The 22,927-nt window shown below is 37.2% G+C and overlaps 2 protein-coding genes across 7 annotated transcripts in view; one reads left to right on the top strand and one right to left on the bottom strand.

The window, feature by feature from the left end:
- The window catches only part of MACROD2 (mono-ADP ribosylhydrolase 2), a 2,105,833-nt gene that overhangs the window by 1,788,188 nt on the left and 294,718 nt on the right, over positions 1 to 22,927 (bottom strand). The gene's annotated exons all lie outside the window — the stretch shown is intronic.
- FLRT3 (fibronectin leucine rich transmembrane protein 3) lies at positions 1,534 to 14,954 on the top strand. 3 transcript variants are annotated; one of them, XM_066236265.1, is made up of 3 exons: positions 1,534 to 1,764; positions 9,758 to 10,520; positions 11,412 to 14,954. In XM_066236265.1, exon 3 carries the CDS (start codon positions 11,455 to 11,457, stop codon positions 13,402 to 13,404), a length of 1,950 nt encoding a protein of 649 aa, XP_066092362.1. In that variant the 5' UTR covers positions 1,534 to 1,764; positions 9,758 to 10,520; positions 11,412 to 11,454; the 3' UTR covers positions 13,405 to 14,954. The 3 variants fall into 3 exon arrangements, with proteins under 3 accessions (XP_066092362.1, XP_066092363.1, XP_066092365.1); XM_066236266.1 differs by having other exon boundaries at positions 9,758 to 9,960; XM_066236268.1 differs by lacking the exon at positions 9,758 to 10,520.

Below are 22,927 nucleotides of genomic sequence, written 5' to 3' on the forward strand. Positions count from 1 at the left end.
AAAATAGCTTTTAGAAAGAATTAACAGAAAAAAACTCCACCTTTTATTGAGAGATTATATTATTCCCACATCCCTTTTCTCCAAAAATTCAGCAGCATCTCAGTTTAACTTGTGCTACCTAACATTTCTAAGAAAACCGGCTTTTCAACAGACATTGGAATCCTAACTCCTGGAATTAATGGGTCTGTCCTCAGAGGCCAGCAGAAGTGCAATCATGGAACAATAGGGGTCAACACACCTCTTATCAAGGGTTCACCTTCCACATTGATGCCACCCATTCCTGGAGAGGAATCTTTAACTGCTATTAAAGATGCACGTAAATAGATAAATTCAATGAAGCTAATGAAGAGACCATAATCAAATACTCCAGGAAAACACAATTAACTGGATCTCTTCAGAGACAAACATTCATAGAAACTTAAAAAAAAAAATACAGAGGAGAATGTTGTGAGTCTCTGAGGAAAAACGAATTATATTTGTTTAAGAAAACAGTCTTCCATATAAATATAAAAGTAAAATTCTTCCCCAAGATATTTAAAAGTGAAACATTTATGGGCCTAGAGCAATTACTGACTGAATATCAGAAACCAGTCTATGAAATCATAATTGAAAATATAAATCTATGGTTCTGGTAATTAAACATAGACATTTATAATGTCTGTCTCTCAACTGTCCAGTGTTTATTTATGTACCTAGGTTAAAATAATTTTAATACAAGCAAAACTAGCCCCACAAGGTTGTTTTCCTTCTTAAGATGGTCATACCTTAACCTATGTCCACAGCACCAAAAACATATCAGAAAGGAAAGCATTCTATATTTTTCTAAAACATTTTACTTTGGGGAGGGTCCCCTAAGTATGAAAAACCTAGTATCTTCTAGGGTCTAAAGAAAATACAGACAAAAAGTGTAAATATATGAAAAACACTTTCACTTCCTAAAGGATATATAGAACAAGAACAAGAACTTACTCATTAGCTCCAAGAAAGAGGACAGGTTATTTCAATTTTTTTTTTTTTTTACCCTTTAGCATCCCTGTTCTCCTTTCCTTATAAATAAATCAGTTACTTGTTTGAACCTACTTTCTATTTATTTGTCGAATATGCACAGCTGGCATTACTAGCCTTCACAATTATAACGTTATTATAACTAGTCAATAATAAAAATAATATGATTTTAACTTCTTAATACAGATGGCTTGAAAATAAAAAGAACCCATGTTTCTCTATTGTAATCTTATAAATACCCTCCAACATGGTTTTATTTTTTAGAAGCTTGCTACCACTAACTTGCTGTAGTATAACTTTCGAAAATATTGAGATTCATGTTGAGATTCCAAAGGGCTGCCTACAAAACCAAATGGCATCCGAGCCTTGGCAGGCTAGGAGACTCATTTTGGCTTCTCTCACTCCCTCTAGCGTTTGCAAAGCCCATCTGCGTGATCATCCAGTTACCGCACTGAACAAGAGCTTGGCTAAGTCCTGCCCATTTATGACATCACCTCCTTCCTCAACCACTGCGAGGTGAAGCTTTAACTTCAGACTTGGAGGTGGGCTGTGTGCAGTAAACGGGAATGCTCTCCCTCGCTCACTCCTCGGTGTAGGAGCGACCCGCAGCAGGACAAGCTCAGCCTGCAGCTGCCGCTGGCTTTGTGTGGACTGGACGCGGAGCTTAAGAGAGGGGGAGGGTTATTACTCCAGTTCATGGTCCGAGGAATTACAGCTATAGCGGCAGTATTTATGGAATTGCTTTTTCTCGTCTTCCTGGTAAGTGTTTCCCATGCTTTTCCTTATGATTGTTCCAGAAAGTTTGCTTGGCTTTTACTTTCTAGAAAAAAATGACTTGGTACCGTGAGGCATCCAAATACAAACGTTTGCTCTGTCACCAGTACCAGCAATATTATGTGCATGCCAGCCAGCAAGGAACAATTTGCCTATGTAGCCAAATGCAAGAAGTTACTTAAAACCTTTCATGTAAAAAAAAAAAAATTGTAAACAGCTATGTTCTGTCTTGTGGAGGTTCTATTTAAAAAGAGCTTTACGGACATTCAGTTGGAAAGTTAAATGTTAAATATTAAAGAATATAAGGTAGGGTTTTTTCACAGAGTTGAACGCGAAAGGTCTTGCTAACTTGGTGTGTACTGTATGTGTGGCATAATCACCAATTGCTGTTTTTACAACTGTGAAAGAAAATCAATAATCCCTCAGCCCATAAGTACGCAGTACATGAAAAGCATACATCTTGGTCACAGCGGGCTGAGCCACTGCTGGCGACGCGTATGCCTCTGTGAGGATTAACAGCTACACCTAGATTTTAAAGCTTGCACTGCTATCCTGCCAGAGCGACCTCAAGCATTTCAGGCTTGCAAATCTCAACTAGTTAATTCAACTCAGAGGAGAGGGAGACTCTTCCAAACCATATCTCCTCTCCAGTAGAATGAATGCCAAAATCCATTGCTTGGGCAAATGTAGTATGTGACTAGCGTAGTAATTGGCAAAGTCTACTCAGAAAAACTAACAAAGCTGAGCCTGGAAGCTATGTCTGATGTATGCAGGGAGTTTGGGGTAGCAGGGGGGAAAATGAGTAGAGCCCTCATCAAGTAGAAATGTAGACTATCCATTCACTTGCAACTTAAATTAGGAAAATCTTATCATAGTGAAAGAAATACTTTTATATAGCAAAACTTTCAAAAAGTACTTAAATGGGTCTTCTTTACAAAAAAAATTTTTCAGTGCATTAGGTCTGAAACAAAATGGTTGCACCGAGGTAAAGAGTGCAACAGGCCTATGTTTTCTCATCATTGGGAGAGGGTGGTTCTTAATTATTTATGTGTTTGTTTGTTTAGAAGTAAAAAAAAATAAACCATTGATATTTGCCAATTATAGAACCAAATTCTCGCATGGTTTTAAACATCAGCTATTTCAAATTTTCTTAATAAATCTATCTGCTATAAACTGCACATATGTTATTTCATTAGCAGGGAACAACATGAATAAAGCCACTAGAAAAGTGCTTCAGCTGTAGCAATGCCCTTCTTTCATCCCTAACTAAATAAGAATACCCTGACCAGCACAAACATAAAGAATGAATTTGTCTGTTTTCAGATAGGACCATTAATGCTTGCCCCGAAGTGACAGATGACTGATAACTTGTCTCTTTTGGATGAGTAAAGAAAGAAATTAACCCTTTAAAAGTAACAGAAAACATTAATATCACCACTACTACTAATACAAATATGCCAGGTTTTAATCTATAAGAAGATTAAATCAGAGATATGCCATTTAGTTTGCAAATATATGTGTGTGTGTACCACAACATATACACACATACATATATTTATTAACCTGAAATAAAAAACAAGATTACAAAAAAACATGATTGCATGTATTTAAGTAGAAAAGCCACATATAATTTATTTTTAAATAGAACACTGTTAAAGCATACCAAGTCGAAGTATTGGCAGAGATATTACTGAATGGATAAACATAATGATTTTATAAATACTGCGCTCCTGTAGAGTGCTAACCATTATTTATTAATTGGGCTTTTCATTTCTCTGCTCCCCTCCCCCCACCTTTAAATCAATTATGGTTAGGTTCAAAATGCCCATAACATTTGCAAAATACATAATTGGGCAGCAAATAAAGTTTTTATAAAAAGAAGAAAAACAGTAAAAAAAAATTTGTCATAACTGAATGTGGCAGCAAAATAGAAGGTACATTGCAAGTGTTAATTAAGGAGCTACCAATTTTACCAAAACTTTTTCAGAGCCAAATGAAGCGCTGGGAAATAAATTTGGTTGAAATCTTGTGGCTGTCAGACTTTGTTAGCAAGCTATTAATTATCTTTACCCCAGTTTCTTCTCTAGACTACATTGCCCAATCAAATAGAAACTCCAATTATGTTCAGCATCTCCTGCCTAGGGACACAAGACCCTAATGAACACTCAGCGTCTCCAGATGAAAAATACAATTATCAGCTTTGAAACATGCAAGTGCACTGCAGAAAGATTTGCTGCCTTTCCTTGGCCACACAACTGAAGGCTGCCTCCTCTTTCTGGATCATTTTCAATAATTTTAAATCAGTAGCAGAGAACTTGCCTTGCATTCATAATATATTAAGGTTTCTTCTTTCTGCTTTCCTCTTTACTATGCTGGGGTTCATACCGATATTAAGTTAAACCCGGTTGTTCAAAATAATTTTGGTGTAAAACTGCCATTTCAGTGAATCTTAACTTTCCTCCCCTTTTGAAAGGTGGGTGGGTGCTATAACAAAGAATGTGATTAATGGCAAGAGCTAGAGCTAACCTAAAAATTCTGTATGGAGCCGCCCCAATATTCTTTTATTCAACCAGTTTATTTTAATAGCATTATAAATAATTGTTGAAAGTCAACTGAAGACCACCGTAAATGAAGTCAACGAGGGAAATAAGATTCAGTAAATTTTTCAAAGGCTGTGATTTCTTCCCTCCTTTTCCCTCACTCCCCCTTCCCTCCCGCCCCCCACCTTTTGCCCCAGAGGCCTTCACTGTTCTTCTCAACGGGAGGCTTTGTTGTAATTAAACCAGAGAAAAACTGGCCGGCAGCAGCCCACATCTGACGTGTGGTTTCTGAAAGTAGTGTTCTGGTAGCGTGTACCACCCCCCAGTGGGCAAATCTCTACAGTAAATTTCTCCGCGATATTAATTCTCCAAACTGCATTTTCCTCTTCAGAACATAAAAAGGGCTGTTTCTCAAGTCCTTCTAACATTCCACCGTTTCAAAAACTTAGAAGTCAACAAACCAATTTCCAACAAAGATGGTTTGTAAGTCCCTTCTGAAATAAATGAAAAATAAAAAACCCTTCTTTCTCTTAAGAACCAAAATAGGAATATACATTTCAGAAAGCACTTTCCAGTTTCAGAATGCATCTCAGCATCTCTAAACTTGGTAAAACATCGTAATAAAAAACAGTTTGGGAAGCCATGTTTATATTTCACAGAATGGCAGGTTTCGGGACTTTGATATGTCTATGGCAAGAACTGCAAAGAAAACAGATTTTCAGGAAAAAAGGAATGAGATATAATTTCAGCAGCTAGCCAAGGTTGCATTTGTTTTGCATATGCACGGTCTCCTTTCTGGCCCCAAATCCAGTGTCAGGAACGGATAAAAAGCTGTCTCCAGGTACTAGTCTGCTTAAATGAGAGGAGGGAGAAATTGCTCTCACACTGATGAGACAATGACAGCTTTTGTTCTTTATTCTTTCACTTTTCCTGTGCACCAGTTACCGTGGCAACTTTGAAAAGAAAGCCTACAGACTATATTTGGTTAAACATCGTTTTAAAAGTGTGCCACTGGACTGTGGATCAATCAGTTTATATAGTGTTGATTTTTTTTCTTTTTATTTGGTCTAAATCAATAATACACTACCTTGACATGAGGAAACAAGGCGTTTTATTATTTTGGATGTTCTCACCAGCCAGCACAGTCCTTGGCACACAGCAGACCCAAATATTTGCTGTACTAGTGTATGGAAATTTAAATATTAGAAATTTTAATATTGTGCTCACAAACACCAAAAAGGGAGTATTAGGAAAGCATTTCAAGTTTGCAGTGGGAAAATGCCTAGTTTTGATTGTAGATGCTCCAAGTCAGTGCATACAGAAAGCATGTTCCATGCCCCAAGCTCTCTACTGCTCACCTTTACCACTCTCTAAATCAATATCTTATTCAGTATTACAAATCTTGCTTCTCTATTTTATTTACTCTGCCTTGAATATCAAAAAAAAGGAAGCAGCATTCACCATGATGAGAGAGAAACATCCCAGCCTGCCTTTTTTGTGTTAAGGATGCAACATTTCATTCTACAAGCCAAAATAAATGAAGCAATATTAGATGTATTGATCATAAACCTATTGGGAAAAAGAATCACAAACATAAAGGGAAAAAGTAAAAACCCTTTGTTCTGGAACTTTTATCTCCTATATTGCATAAATAAAACAGAGACTTCTTCAGGCTCGAAAAGAGTCTGGAGAAACCCAAGCAGGAAAGGCACGCTTGCTTCTCTGCCTCTCAGCAAACCCTTCAGACTTCATGACTCTCGAGAGGAGAGTTAGAAGTCCTTCTGCTTGCCTGGCATTAAACAAAAGAATTGGAACTTTCCTGAAATCTGATGATCGTGGAAAATTTAACTACCAGACAGGTTGCTTAGAAAGCATTTTGCTGTCACTATCAACTAACCTGATGTTCTCCAGTTTTTCAGTTTAACCATATATGTAGTTTATTTGAAATACCAGGTCCTACAAAGACTTAGCATTCTCAGGTTGATAATTTTGTTGTGCTTTTTCTAGCAGCAATTTAAGCCTTCATAAATGGATTGTTTTCCTAATACTCTAGATTACCTAGATTTAGTAAAAATAATAACGCATTTAATTTGGATTAAAAGTTTTACATGCCATTGTACTTTTAGATTTAATATTTTTAAAAATTATCAGCACTAGGAAATCATTATGTGAGGCAAATCATTAAAAAAGAAACTACAATCTCAAACTCCATACTTGGTTTAAAATTTTCTAAAAATGAGCAACGATTTCAAATCAAAATCAATTTAAATCAAAGGTGGCAAATAAAGGATTCAAGGAGTTAGCAAGATCAATATATAATATAACCTTAATCTAAGTGCTCAAAAAAGGAAAATACCTTCTCATCTCAAACATTCCTACATTCAAAATATTGTAGTAGCAGAGAAGAAATCACATAAACATGTAAATTGCCTCAAGTTCTTGATTTTATTTAAATACCTGTTTTCTATTCATATACTTCTTAAATTATATTTATTTTTTAAACTATCTAAAAATGAGGGCATGCTTGTCTATTTACATACTTTCTTAAGTATATTGTGGAAATAAATGACATATGATTAAGTTACAAATGCAATTTTTAAAAACTCCACTATTTTATTTATAAAAAAAAGAAAGAATGAACAGAAAAGATCCCTATTAAAAATGTGATTACGTTTTTCTTCCTTTTGCTACTGTTTTAAAGCAATATACATAAGTAATAATTCCATTAAAAAATAATTTTGAAACATTCCTTTAAGTAACCAGGGTTCCATTTCTGTTTTTTCCCGAGTTACCCCATTAACAATATTTTTCTAAAAGATCGGGGTTTTGTTGTAGTTTCTCAGAAGCAATGGCCTCTTTCAAGCCTACGCAGACATACAGGCTCTGGAGTCGAGGTTGAGGAAACCTGGCCACAGCGTCCTTGCCAGTGGGGGTCAGTTTTCTTTTCATTATTCACATTCAGTGACATGTGTCTCTATATGTGAATATGTAGAGCTACTTCAGAAAGAGGGAAGTCTTCGCTTGGAGGCAGGATTGCTTATTTTGGATGGAGAGATCATTACAGCCTTTATATGCAAAAATAAATAAATAAAATAATAATCTGGCTAGCACTACAGTTTCAAATATAAAAGGGAAGGAAAAAATGTAAAATATAAAACACAATCTAACAGGCCTTGAATTGTTTTAACTTTTCAGTAAAGGGAGTAGGGATTGGTGAGGGACTCTTCCCATCTGAAAGAGTCTTCTCTCCAGAGAAACCTGTTTGATGGTTTTGGTTTTTGTTTTAATGCAGATTAGGGGAGAAGAGAATGGCATTTTCCAAGAATTTAATGAGATCTAAGGCTTTCCATTAATCCCACATTATTACCACTACTGTATCAATGGCAACATTAGTTTGCATATCAAACGGAGCAGAGAAAGCAGTTTCACAGTTGTAAAACAGGAAAAATAAACAAATTAATCTTCCCTCTTTCCACACCTATTTAGAATTTTTTTCCTTTCTCTGAATTAAAATGTGAATCTATATCGATATCTATATTGATATATATTCTAAAAGCTTGATTTGGTGAAATAGTTATCATTCAGATAACATTATTTCTAATTATCATTATGCATGACCTTGGATATAATCTTGGCTGACCTGACTAGAAAATGTCAACAATTTTAAAATCCCCATTCATTGGATTGATCATTTCAATTTGAGAGTATGTCCTGGCGTATGAGAAATGTCTGACTATTCATAACATTTTAAGCAGGTTCTCATTTATGATGTTATATTATTTATTATTTTGTTTTAATGCAGTTTAACAAGAGTTAATTGTTTCCTAAACTTAAATTAACCAAATTATTTTCTATTTTGAATAATTTTCAAAGTGAGAAAACATTTATAGCAGATATTTTTTAAAGTAACTTTTTAATTATAATTTCAACAGCTTGGTTTTCCATTTTCACATACTGAGAAAACAACAGTTTTCAAGAAAAAAATAACTACAGAAACTCAACAATGAGTAAAGCCCTAAAGGCATTTCAGTAAAACCTCACATTAAACAATAAATCATTTAAACTTTCCTCTGTGGGCACTGTGTCATATCCACTGGAGAATATTTAATCCAACTGCTAACTGCTCTTTTTGTTTTAAGTTGCCTAAATAATAAATTAAATTTATCTATAACTTTTCTAAGTTTCCTTCTGTTAATGCAGTCTATGATAAGCACTGGTATCCAGTGACAAACTAAAAGAAACTAAAATTTCAAAAACAACCAGAAACACCAATTTTGGCCTTGTTTAACATACACTTTCAGCAGTGTCTGAATTCTGGAACAGATGCTGTCCTGGTTGGATGCTAGGTAATTACAGGGGGAGAAGCACATGGCTTCTACTTTTTTCCCCTTAATTTCAGGGTCAAATAAATATGTCCAGAGTACCCTCATGTTCCCCACATATACAGAAAGCCCCTGAGCAGGTAACCCTGGATTACAGAGACTGATCCTACCCACCTCCCTCCGTGCACCAAATATACATTGGTGTGTATCACATAGTGGACCATGCAGTCCTCATTAAAATCACTGTTCTCTCTGATCAAGTCTTAAATTGTGTTTCAGAAATGAAAAGCTGTCTTTCTGTGGATTGGCCTGCTCATGTTTGAACTTCAAGAAAAATGCCTTGTCGGGTTTTCATTCATATGCTTTTCTAACGGTCATTACAAGGGAGACCGATGGAAATAGCATCCTTCCTAGTCCAAAAGAAAATTAAAATTATATTCTCCTAAAAAATAAATTGTGACTTTGGCCCAGAACACCTGAGTAACTAGAGTATTAAGATCATCGAGCAGCCCTTAGAAACACCTCTAAGCAGCAATGTGATGGGGTCCACACTGCTTTTGGGAAAATCGAGGCCTGCAGAAAGAACTAAGCAGGGTGCTGAGCAACGCACAAGACAAGCTCTGAAGCAAACTCGATTCAGCTCTTAAGCTGTAGATTTCGTATACCTTTGTAAAACCGTGTTCAAAATGTCTGAAAGGGAATTTCTGTCAAAAATTCTTGTTCTCTATTTGCTCACCTCTTTGACATATAATTCTTTCCTTTTTTAAATGCACTTTATCATTTTATATCTAAGATTTAAAAGTGAACCTTTTAAAAAGGCCTGATCTGAATTCAAAAGCATGGAAAGGGCTTGTTGCCTTTTGACTGAAGCTTTGCTTCTGTGTTTAATTCAAAGTGACACTAATAATCAGTGAACGGAAATTATTTATTTGGTGACAATCTCAACTTCATCTCCTACTTTATTAATATAGTAATATAGGAAGTAAAAAACAAGTCATCCTGTACCTTTTCACCTGAAAGATGTTTTGCTTAAAGAAAAAGTTGCAGTTAAATTTCTAGGAAATCTCTCTAGTATGTTAAAGTTCATTATTTCATGAAAACCTTTTGCTTTCACAGGAGATGCTCAGACCCAGTATGTTTTAAGGAAGAAAAATATAAAGGAAGTCTAGTATACTTTCTTTTTTTTCCCACGAAGAATATTTGAATTAAGTTTTCTTTACCTCTTAAAAAAGAATGCCTGTTCTTGCATAAAGTGACTACACCAGATATTCTAAGAAAGCAGCAAGAAGCAAAAGCTGGAAATAGCTATTTCACAGCAGGTAATCATACCTCAGGATGTAGCTACTGTACAAAGTTTATACTTGGATAACCCTGGATGGGAATAAAGGTGGGGGGTGACTGCCTGAAAACCTATTACCATACAGGCCTTAGCATCTTAGCATCATGAATGGCTTTCTTCATGAGGATCTGAAGTTACTGTCTCTGACCACACTGCACAGAAGAGCCAATAAGAATTTCAAAGAAAGCAATTTCCACTAAGGGAATTAAGCTACACAAAAGAAACCTTCACACAGAAATTCTATCAAAGAAAAAAAAATACATAGGAAACCATGATTTCAACATAGTGACAGGAAGCTGAATTGTTTCTGGTCCCCACTTTAATGAGCTTGCCCACTACGCTGAGCCACAGCTGGAATGTTCATTGACAACAGCAAGCCTGGTCTGGAGGTGTGTGTGTCATAGGATTACTTGAATAAACAGTGAAGAACATTTCCAAGGAATCAACAAGAGTTTGTTAAGTCCCAGTCCCTCACCAGGATAATAATATACGTGCATTGGATTTTCACTCCCGCAAAATTTACTCACATCGTTCAATAAGGTAGGAAAAATATTAAAGTCTTTTATTTTCAGGTGTGAAATTATAAAAGCTAATTAATACCTAAAAGTGCAGAAGAAATTATGTTACACAGTAGATTAGTATAAATCTATAACTCTTCAGCTGTGGAGAACGTTGAATCATAATCTAGATTAGAACTTGAAGAGAGATAAATGCATTGTGAAAACATGTTATGAAATAGAATGGTATGAAAAATGTGCACAAAGCCATTAGACCATGCAGTGCAAAACATATATCAAAATGGGAACAAAGGCAAGAACTAGTGTAACGTGAAATGAAATTTCATTAGTTGGATGTATTAACTATCTAATTCATTCCTTCCCCAAAGTAAATGAAAAAAGATTTCTTCTGATTATCCTCCTAGAAATACCTAACAATGTTTGATAATAATAAAAGAAAAATCACATCAATAATCAAAGTAAACAATTGGCTTTATTAGTGGGATTGGGGTCCCAGAGGCTTGTAACTGTTCCTGAATAGTAAAAGAATTTCTTATGTGTCAAATCACTGTGGATATTAAGAAAAAACCTGAAAATGTAATTAGCCTTGTCAGTGACTGGCTACAAAACTGATATTGAGTATTATGAAACTGCTTTCAAATATTCAGTAAAACTTTAATTATATCTAACATTTCAAAATCAAATAGGTTTGGGACATGATATTTCTTAATTTACTACCAGAAACAGTTAAAGTAAAGAGATATGATAGTGTTCATTGTTTGGTAGCAAAAAAAATCCTAAGCAATGCAAAAATGTTAAAATATTGAAAGTGATTAGAGAGGTTTGAATTTCCACATCTATTTTGAACACAATCTTAAGGATGCTGATCTGATTGTTTTCTGACTTTTTTCTTTTTTTAACTCCCTGCATTTAGGGCTCTGAAGCTACCTTGTGTAAAGACCTCAACACTGCTGACCATGATCAGCCCAGCCTGGAGCATCTTCCTCATCGGGACTAAAATTGGGCTGATCCTTCAGGTGGCACCCCTCTCGGTCACGGCTAAGTCCTGCCCGTCTGTGTGCCGCTGTGATGCAGGTTTCATTTACTGCAATGATCGCTCTCTGACATCCATTCCAACGGGAATACCGGAGGACGCTACAACTCTCTACCTGCAGAACAACCAAATAAATAATGCTGGGATTCCGTCAGATTTGAAAAACTTGCTGAAAGTAGAAAGAATATACCTATACCACAACAGTTTAGATGAATTTCCTACCAACCTACCAAAGTATCTAAAAGAGTTACACTTGCAAGACAATAACATAAGGACTATCACTTATGATTCACTTTCAAAAATTCCCTATCTGGAAGAATTGCATTTAGATGATAACTCTGTCTCTGCTGTTAGCATTGAAGACGGGGCATTCCGAGACAGCAACCACCTCCGACTGCTTTTCCTGTCTCGTAATCACCTCAGCACCATCCCCTGGGGTTTGCCCAGGACTATAGAAGAACTGCGCTTGGATGATAATCGTATATCCACTATTTCCTCACCAGCTCTTCAAGGTCTCACTAGCCTACAACGCCTGGTTTTGGATGGAAACCTGTTGAACAACCATGGTTTAGGTGATAAAGTTTTCTTCAACCTCGTCAATTTAACAGAACTGTCACTGGTGCGGAATTCCCTGACTGCTGCACCTGTGAACCTTCCAGGTATGAACCTGAGGAAGCTCTATCTTCAAGAGAACCACATCAATCGGGTACCCCCAAATGCGTTTTCTTATCTGAGGCAGCTGTATCGACTTGATATGTCCAACAATAACCTAAGTAATTTACCTCAGGGTATCTTCAATGATTTGGACAATATAACCCAGCTGATTCTTCGCAACAATCCTTGGTATTGTGGGTGCAAGATGAAATGGGTACGTGACTGGTTACAGTCACTACCTATGAAGGTCAATGTGCGTGGGCTCATGTGCCAAGCCCCAGAAAAAGTTCGGGGGATGGCTATCAAGGACCTCAATGCGGAACTGTTTGATTGTAAAGACAGTGCAGTTGCAAGCACCATTCAGATAACCACTGCAATGCCCAGCACAGTGTTTCCTGCTCAAGGACAGTGGCCAAGTCCAGTGACCAAACAACCGGAAATCAAGACCCCCAAGCTCACGAAGGATCAACGAACCACAGGGAGTCCAGCAAGAAAAACAATTGTAATTACTGTGAAATCTGTCACCTCTGACACCATTCATATCTCTTGGAAACTTGCCCTGCCTATGACTGCTTTAAGGCTCAGCTGGCTTAAACTGGGCCACAGCCCAGCATTTGGATCTATAACAGAAACCATCGTAACAGGGGAACGCAGTGAATACTTGGTCACCGCCCTGGAGCCTGATTCACCCTATCGAGTCTGCATGGTTCCCATGGAAACCAGTAACCTCTACCTATATGATGAAACTCCTGTTTGTATTGAGACTGAAACTGCACCTCTTCGAATGTACAACCCTACAACCACCCTCAACCGGGAGCAAGAGAAAGAACCTTACAAAAACCCCAATTTGCCATTGGCTGCCATTATTGGCGGGGCGGTGGCCCTGGTGACCATTGCCCTTCTTGCTTTGGTGTGCTGGTATGTGCATAGGAATGGGTCCCTCTTCTCCAGGAACTATGCTTACAGCAAAGGGCGGCGAAGAAAGGATGACTATGCGGAAGCGGGCACGAAGAAGGACAACTCCATCCTGGAAATCAGGGAGACTTCTTTTCAGATGTTACCAATAAGCAATGAACCAACCTCCAAGGAGGAATATGCAATACACACTATATTTCCTCCGAACGGCATGAACCTGTACAAGAACAGTCACAGTGAAAGCAGTAGTAACCGAAGCCACAGAGACAGTGGCATCCCAGACTCGGACCACTCACACTCATGATGACGGAGGACCACAGCAGACTGTGTTTCGTTTTTTTTAAACTTACGGGAGGTGATGGTAGGAACCCTGTTCTACTGCAAAACACTGGAAAAAAGAGACTGAGAAAAAGCAATGTACTGTACATTTGCCATATAATTTATATTTAAGAACTTTTTATTAAAAGTTTCAGATTTCAGGTTACTGCTGCGATTGAGGTAGTGGAGATGCCTGAACACAATTCTATATTTTAGTATTTTTTAGTAATTTGTACTGTATTTTCCTTGAAAATATTGAAGTTATAAACCATTTACTTTGTGTTCTACTGAGTAAGATGACTTGTTGACTGTGAAAGTGAATCTTCTTGCTGTGTTGAACAATCAGGACTGCGTTCACATGAGATCCTTGTAGTATAAGCACAGGCCATTTTCCACTTTGGTATTAGTAAAATGTAAAAAAAAAAAGAACTGGTTGAATGAGAAATATTAAATTTCAAAAAATGTTTATGAAATAATGTTCCAATTATTAAATTTGTATTATCCCAGTGGTAGTCAATAAGTCAAAATATGTGAAGTAATGGGCAATATCAAACTTGCTGCATATCTCCATTTTTCTCTAAGGTAATTAAATATCCTTAAGAAAGTAAGCATATCCTCTGAACTGAATATATCAGCTGGCTTAAAAGGAGTGTGAAGTCTGTTGATAACAAAGCCATTGCTAACAACACTTTGAGAATAAAGGACTTCACAAAAACAATAAAGTAAGCACGTTTCCAAGTTAGGGGGGAAATCTGTCCTTCGAAAGCATAAAACCTTAAACTTGGATAGCATAATGAACACAAATACCAGAACTGCATTTTGGTTTTGCCTATACAATCCATATCTTTTAAGAGTGAATTCTAAAGACATAATTGTTAAGTGTTTATAATGTTTTATCATAAAGGATGTCAAACAAACTTCATACATATTAAAAAGGTAGCATAACCATAAGAAATTCCCTTCAAAATGCAGAAAAAAATAGTACTTTACATAAGAATTTTAAAGAAAAATAAATACTAGATCAAATTTAGATTTGGTTTATGTGAAATGTTTTAACACTGTACATAAATGTTCAATTTACTTTCACAATGATCAAGATTACTGCCCATTACTATCACAGTTTTCCAACTATTACTAAATGAACTTGTAACATTTCTTTCTAGCTTCCTACTGAATTGTGAGCTATTACTTGTTTAAAAACCACATCAGTTTTCTGTTGCCATGATTTTTTTCCAACAAAAAACCAAAGTGCATTGTACGCCCTTTGGCCAGTCTTGTATGTGCCTTGATCCAACGCTACATGTATTCAGCTTTTAAAATTTGACAAATTTTTCATACTTCCTTAAATATGAAAAATTATGGTCTTATTGCTGAATAAAATTAAAGTACAAAATAATTGTGCTTGCTTTATCGGAATTATGTTACTATCACTAAAGTAGCAAACTGCCCAGCACATTAGTCTAAGCAACCCCCCCATGTATTTTTCTAGGCATAAAAATAAACGTTGGCTACAAATAAAAAATAGCATAATCTTGAGCTTGTGTATCATTTTACTTCAAAAAGTTCAGTGTTTCATGCATCAATTAATTTCCTAAGTCTTGAATACTCTTATTTTACTTATTAATTCCATTGATGGAAAATGCCAGGAGTGATTCTGGGACCTTTCTGTCTTGTACACTGCTGCCATGGTCCTGGCTGACATTGTCTGAGGTGGTCTTTGAAAAACTAATTATTAAATAGCTTTTTTTGGTAGTGTGATTGGGATGAGAGGATCTGAAATCTCAGGTGTACCACTTACTAGGTATGTACTTAAAAACAAACCACTTACTCTTCTTAGTTTAATTTCCTTATCTATAAGATGGAGTTATTTATAGCACCCACTTCATAGGGTTGCTGTGAGGATTCAATGAGAGGATATGCATGGAAACTGTAAAATGTTTAACATACATAAGTTACTGTTTGGTAGAGAAAAGTTAGCCATGTGTTCCCAGAGGTTTGCTAGATATCGCTGCTTCTACTATACTAAAAATATCTCCACATGCCAAAGTAACCTCATTCATTATTCATTTGCCATCTCAAATGTTTTCCAATACTTTCTATTTCAGTTCCTGTATGAAGGTTAGCTGTTTTCTAGGAATAACTTACCAAAGAAAAAATGGATTCATATTAAATATGGGAAAGATTTTCTGAAGGAAATTTGAATTTGCTTCCAGAGGTTTTGAGTAGTTCAGTGGCAGTGCTGCCTGAAGTCAGGGAGGGGCTGGATGGCTCCATAGAGTCCCCATGAACCTCTGAGTTTATAAAAAGCCAAGTACTAAGAGATTATACTATTTTCCAGATAGTTTACCTTTCATAACCACAGAAAATTTCATATGTCTTCTAATACATGCATTTTAATAATTTACCTGGGATAAATAAAAAACATGTCTTATACCAGCAAATAGAGACAGCATGTAGAGGTCAGGTTTACCTAGGCTTGCTATGAAATCCAAATGCTTTTTTGAAAAATTTATATCTTTTCAATAGAACCACAAACCACAAATCTACTTAAAGGGCACTAAATTAATTACAGATACATTTGCATACATCCCAAACTAAATATTCACAATTTTAATTGATCAGGTGCTAACAGAAAACTGTAGAGAAAATACCCAATCCTAAATATAAAGCTGATAGATATAACCAGTATATAACCGGGGAAATTACCAAAAAGAAAGATGAAGAAAAAATAACTGCCTTGCTGATTGTTTGACAAAAATCAGAAATTATTTTTGGATGCAGCCATCTGTAACTGCATTAAATGACGGCACTTATGTTCTCATTGCCTATTAAAAACAACACTGCTCTATATTCCAGCAAGTCCAATCTATTAAAACGATTCCCTTGTGCCAAGGAACTAGTAAAAAAACTGCTTTACTAACTACAGTTTCTGAGTAAAGCACACTTTATAGCTACATGTCAACATGACAGTTTTCATGATGAATCCAAAAAGGCCCACCTGCTTTAAAACACCTGAAGAGTGGATGTTAGAGGGACCAATCCACCACTAAATTTACTTTGGTATTATTAGCTCACCTGCTGCTGAAAACAGTAGAGGCATTTAAAATTCTCATTCCTTTCTCCTATTTAGCATGATTAGCAAATCTTAATTTAGTATAGTCTTAGAATTAAAGCTACTGTACTTTATACTTTTGGAATTTGCTTAAATTAACAAAAGGTTAATTCATGGTTAGTATGAAAACATAAGTTTTCAACAAATAGCCTCAACAGTCAGTGACCTTTACTGAGTAGCTGCCACATAATAAATAGCAAACTCCTTGCCTTCAAGAAGTGTGCTGTCTAGAGGTTGTTAGACATATATATATAATCTAGTGGAAGTTTACTGTGACTGCAGTATAGAAGAAATAATTTCATCTCCTTGGCTGGATCAAGGAAGACTTCACGAAGGAAAAAAAATTGGAACTTGGATACTGAAGGATATGAAGGTATTCAAAGAAAAGGCCAGAAAAAAAGACACTGGCCATGGAGAGAAAATGGTGATCCAAGACATGGAGATAGGAAAACGAGCAATGTTTCCCAGTGGCTTTAATCAGGATCACCTGGGGGACTGTTATTAGCCACACCTCACCCCAGGCTAAGTAAAGTTAGGCATTTATTTATTTATTTAATTCCAAAGGTGATTCTGATGAGGTTGAAAACCTCTGATTTAGAAAGTGTTTGGGGAAAGACCAAGAGTCAAGCTGAAATAGTTATTGGATTTTTTGGGGGGTTTTTATGTTGGGCTTTGTAATGTTTGAATTTCAAATGAAGAAGTCTACATGATAGTGTTTGGTAGGTATATAAACAATCAGTGTACTGGAGAAACATTTTGTAGAAATAAAGAATATTGCATAAAGGGTGGATGAGGAGTTATTTGGAAGAAAACAAATTAGAAGACTATGTAATATTCCAGGCAGGAGGAAATAATGGCCTGAGTGTTTGTAAAAATTGTAATTCAAAAGATACTAGGAAAGACAGAATTCCTAGGAATTGGAAACTGAGGAAGAAATAAGAATTGAAGATGATGTTCAGCTCAGATAAATAGATTGCTGGTGAGCCAATTAAGGACAGAAAACACTAGAAAAGCAGATTTCAGAGTATTTTGCACACATTGGGTTTGACTAGATGACCATATACATAGCACTGCTTTACACAGGATAATTATTCACAGTGCCCTCTTTAAACTTCACAGTGACTCAGTCTAGATGAGAAACTGTCCTCACTATATGTTTAAGGTAATTTTATGGTGTCCCTCTGGAAAGGTCTGTAGTAAGTTGGACGTGAATTTCTGGAGACAGATGCTCGGCATTGGGGAGGAGAGGAATCCCTGTCTCACAGGTGATTACCAAAGCTGAGGTTGGAGGAAACTGCCCATCAAAAGTGAGCAGAGAGAGCGAGGAGACAGCCAAAGGTACACCAGCCCCTGATAGGGCAGAAGAGTCCAAAAACAAAGGTGTGTGGGGGGGGAGTAACAAGAAAAAACCATGAGAAGAAAATAATATGAAACCAAGAAACTAGAAATATTAAAAAAGGAGACTGTTGTCAGGAATAGAGACCTGAAAGAGGACACACTAAATATGGGAAAGAAGGGACCTGCATGAGTTCGGAAGGCAACATCAGCTGAGTAATGGGGTGAAAGCTCTAGGATGTGACAGGATAACGGAGACAAAGAAACCAAAAACAATGACTAAGACTTGAGGAAGTTTGGGAAGTGATGGAATCTTGGTCAGGTGTGCGAAGGATCCAGATACATAAATAGGAAGTGAATTCCAGGAGGGAGATTTGTTGAGTACAGGGTTGAGATGAGGTACAGAGACAGGAATCTGCAATGAGGGCAGGGCTTACTTCATAGGAGAAAAAAAAAAAAAGAGATGTACACAGGTGTGGTCCAGGTAACGGCTGTCACTCTAAGATGACTGAAGTAAAGGCTGTGTCTGACAAACTACAGTTTTAAAAAAGTCACCATCAAGGACTACAATGTTAGTCACTCAGAGAGATGGAAAGGTTTGGTAGAAAGGTGAGGTCTATAAAACAGAGCCCAGAGGTGAAGAGGAGGAAGATAATGATTTTTTTAGGCTAGGGGTCGGGAACTGTTTTGGCTGAGAGAGCCATGAACGCCACATATTTTAAAATGTAATTCCATGAGAGCCATACAATGACCTGTATACATTACACATTATCCAATAAAAATTTGGTGTTGTCCTGGAGGACAGCTGTGATTGGCTCCAGCAACCCGCAACCATGAACATGAGTGGTAGGAAATGAATGGATTGTAATATTACATGAGAATGTTTTATACTTTTAACGTTATTATTTTTTTATTAAAGGTTTGTCTGTGAGCCAGATGCAGCCATCAAAAAAGCCACATCTGGCTCATGAGCAATAGGTTCCCAACCCCTGTTTTAGGTGATGCAGATGTAATACAAGCACTTCAAAGGAAAAGTTTGTGAATAATGGTGACAGTCATAGTCAGGAAAGTGGTCTTTCAAGGGTAGGGAGAGTTTTTTTAAAACTCCTTACCTATATCCCACATCTCTCCCCTTGCACAGTTTCATCAAATACTTTCAAGAGATGGAGCAGGTAACAGGGAAGGTGTCATTCTCCAGGAACAGACGTCAATTAATTCAAGGTGGGGGAAAGAATGTAAAGAAACATGTCAGTTACATGGGGAACTGAAACCCAAAAGTAAAGAACTGCAATGGGCCCAGTGGAACAGTTTGGAGATGGGCCAGAAAGGAGATCTCACCTTCAGACAGAGACATAAAACAGAGCAGAGGAGCGGAGGACAGCATTGCACTTAGGGCTCTCACAGATGCTCACAGTTAAAAATGATGTTGGTCATGAAAGGTCAGAAGAAACTACTATTTAAATAGTATATAAATTCTGAACAAATGAAAGAAAAAGAAGTAGAATAACCAAATTAACCTTGCTCTATTTTTGAACATTAAGACAGAATTGGAAAAAAAAAAAAAGGATGATGTCAGAGTAATGGCAGCATGAGAGATACTCCTGATCTCTCCCTTTGAAATTTCAACAAATTGAACAACTATAATGCAGCAAAGCAACCCCAGCTGGGCTCGCAGGTATGCCTGAACGATCCACGCGCTGACTGAACTAATGGTGGGATGGGGGTAAAAAGGGTGGCAAAAGATAAAATGCAATCACAGTGGACTTTGGAGAGGAGAGGAGACAAATTCGAAATGACTAAGTGTTTTGTTTTTCTCTGCTGGACTACAGCAAGGAGGGAAGCTTGGGCTCTCTGGATTTTGTCTGAGCGGTACAGAAAAAGAAATCTGGAGTGACTGAGTCTCCTTCTGCCAAGAGGAGCAGTGAGACAGGGGGCAGAGGGGGAGATAAACCAAAGCAGCCAGAATGCAGGGTCACAGCCAGTGTTCCTACAGTCTGCCTGCCACCTGCACTCAGCAGAGACACAGAAAGCTAAAGTGCAGCACCCAGCCTCCCAGATCCTGCCACCCTCATCTTGCAATACTGAGAGTGGCAGAGACAAACCCCACAGCTAACTCTCCAGAACCACTCTCTCTCCTGAAAAACTAGGTGCTCCTCATCTGATCCTCAGGTCTGTTGAGATGTGGGGGAGAGCACCTGGAAGCCTCAGATGGCCATTACTAGAGCTGTAAAGCTGGACAGCTGAAGCTGTAAAGTCCTCACAACAAGCCCCATCCAACAATGCCACTGTGGCACCCCCTACATCAGGGGTTCCCAAACTACGGCCCGTGAGCTGCATGCGGCCCCCTGAGGCCATTTATCCGGCCCCTGTTGCACTTCCGGAAGGGGCAACTCTTTCATTGGTGGTCAGTGAGAGGAGCACAGTTCCCACTGAAATACTGGTCAGTTTGTTGATTTAAATTTTCTTGTTCTTCATTTTAAATATTGTATTTGTTCCTGTTTTGTTTTGTTTTTACTTTAAAATAAGATATGTGCAGTGTGCCAAGACAAAAGGGATTTGTTCATAGTTTTTTTTTTATAGTCTGGCCCTCCAATGGTCTGAGAGACAGTGAACTGGCCCCCTGTATAAAAAGTTTGGGGACTCCTGCCCTACATCATTGCCACAGTAACATCTCAGTGGAGGACAGCCCAGGAACTTCAAAGAGCTAAAAGTTGTAATACAGCAACACCTATTGGAAGAAACCTCTCAAACTGAAATACATTTTTCCTTTATTTATTTATTTTTTTTTTTTGTATTTTTCTGAAGTGAGAAGTGGGAAGGTAGAGAGACAGACTCCCGCATGTGCCCAACCAGGATCCACCGGGCGATGATGCTGCTCTGCCCATCTGGGCCATTGCTCCATTGCAACTGGAGCCATTCTAGTGTCTGAGGTGGAGGCCATGAAGCCATTCTCAGCACCAGGGCCAACTTTGCTCCAGTGGAGCCTCGGCTGCAGGAGGGGAAGAAAGAAATAGAGAGGAAGGAGAGGGGGAAAGGTGGAGAAGCAGATGGGCACTTCTGTGTGCCCTGGCCGGGAATCAAACTCAGGACTTCCACATGCCGGACTGATGCTCTGCCGCTGAGCCAACCAGCCAGGACCATATTTTTCCTTTTTTATACCCTTTTTTCTTTTTTCCTTCTTATTTCTTTCTCTTTTGTATTTCATTTTCTTTAATTTTTATATTTTTATTCTCATTTTTTGTGGGTGTTTTGTTTTTGATTTTTTTGTTTGCTTTCGATCTGTTTTCTGTGGTTTTTCTTGTCATAATTTTTAAAATTTTTATTATTGAAGTTTTATTTTAGTTCTTCAATTTTTTAGATTTCTAATTTTTTTTTTTTTTTGGTTAGGCTTCTTAACAATACCATTTTCAAATGCCAGCAAGGAAGAAGAAACCAAATCCTATGGCTACACAAGAAAGAGATGCAGATCAAAAAGAAAATAAAAAAATCTCCAGAAAAAAATCAATTACATGAAAACCTTGTAGTTAAATGATAGAGAATTCAAAATTGAAGTTCTGAAAATACTCAATGAGATGTAAGAAGCCAACAATAGTCAACTTATTGAGTTCAGAAAAAAATTAATTAACAAAACAAATACCTCACCAAGGAGGTTGAAACTTTAAAAATAGAGGTGAAGAACACAATACATAAATTGAAGACTGAGGTAGCAAGTTTAGCTGATAGAACAAGCCTGATAGAGGAAAGAATAAGTGACATCAAAGACAGGTAACTAGAGATGCTACAGAGAGAAGAGGAAAGAGACTCAAGAAATAAAAAAAACAGAGAGCTCTACAAGAATTATCTGACTCCATCAGAAAGGCAATGTAAAAATAATGGGTATATCAGAAGAAGAAGAGAGGGAGATGGAAATGGAGAGCTTTATCAAACAAATAATTGATGAGAATTGCCCAAGCCTATGGAAAGAGTTAGAGCCTCAAATCCAAGAAGCAAACAGAACACCTAGTTACTGCAACCAAAACAGATCTACTCCAAGGCACAACATAACAAAATCATCAAAAATCAATGACAAAGAAAGAATCCTCAAAGCAGCTAGGGAAAAGAAGACCATAACATATAAAGGAAAGCCAACTGGGTTATCATCAGACCTCTCAGCAGAAACTCTACAAGCCAGAACAGAGTGGATCCAAACATTAAAAGTACTGAAGGAAAGGAATCACCAGCCAAGAATACTATATCCATCAAAGTCATCCTTCAAATATAAAGGAGAAATAAAAACTTTTACAGACATAGAGAGGCTGAGGGAACTTATCACCAGAAAACCCCGAATGCAGGAAATACTCAAGGGCAGTGGTTGGCAAACTTATTAGTCAACAGAGCCAAATATCAACAGTACAATGATTGAAATTTCTTTTGAGAGCCAAATTTTTAAACTTAAACTATATAGGTACATTCCTTATCAAGGCAGTGCCCACATGTGGTATTTTATGGAAGAGCCACACTCAAGGGGCCAAAGAGCTGCATGTGGCTTGTGAGCCGCAGTTTGCCAACCAGAGCTCAAGGAGGTTATTCGACCAGATAAAAAGAGTAAGAAATCAAAACTATATGTAAAAGTTCCAGCAAGGTCACAATAAAAACAAGGATAATCTGTGACAACAATAACATAAAAGGGAAGAGGATAAAGATCTTCGGTAGCAAAGGAGGATGGAGTGCCAAAGCACTCATAAGACAAAGTACTCTTGCACATATGAACATTTTTCTCTCAATAACCTAATGGTAACCAACCACAAAAAGCCACTACTGAAACACAAAGCTTAAAAAAGAAGAGAGGAAAAAAATATGTAATACCACCAAACTAAAACAACTGACAGAACACAAAAGAGAAAAACCAAACAAGACACAGAGCTACCAGAAAACACAACATAAAATGGCTATAGGAAATCCTCAAGTGTCAATAATTACCCTGAATATAAATGGACTGAACTCACCAACAAAGAGGTATACAGAGCAGCAGATTGGATCAAAAAGTAAAACCCTGGGCCCTGGCTGGTTGGCTCAGTGGTAG

Source organism: Saccopteryx bilineata, chromosome 6, assembly GCF_036850765.1.
Source record: "Saccopteryx bilineata isolate mSacBil1 chromosome 6, mSacBil1_pri_phased_curated, whole genome shotgun sequence".
Lineage (NCBI taxonomy): Eukaryota > Metazoa > Chordata > Mammalia > Chiroptera > Emballonuridae > Saccopteryx > Saccopteryx bilineata.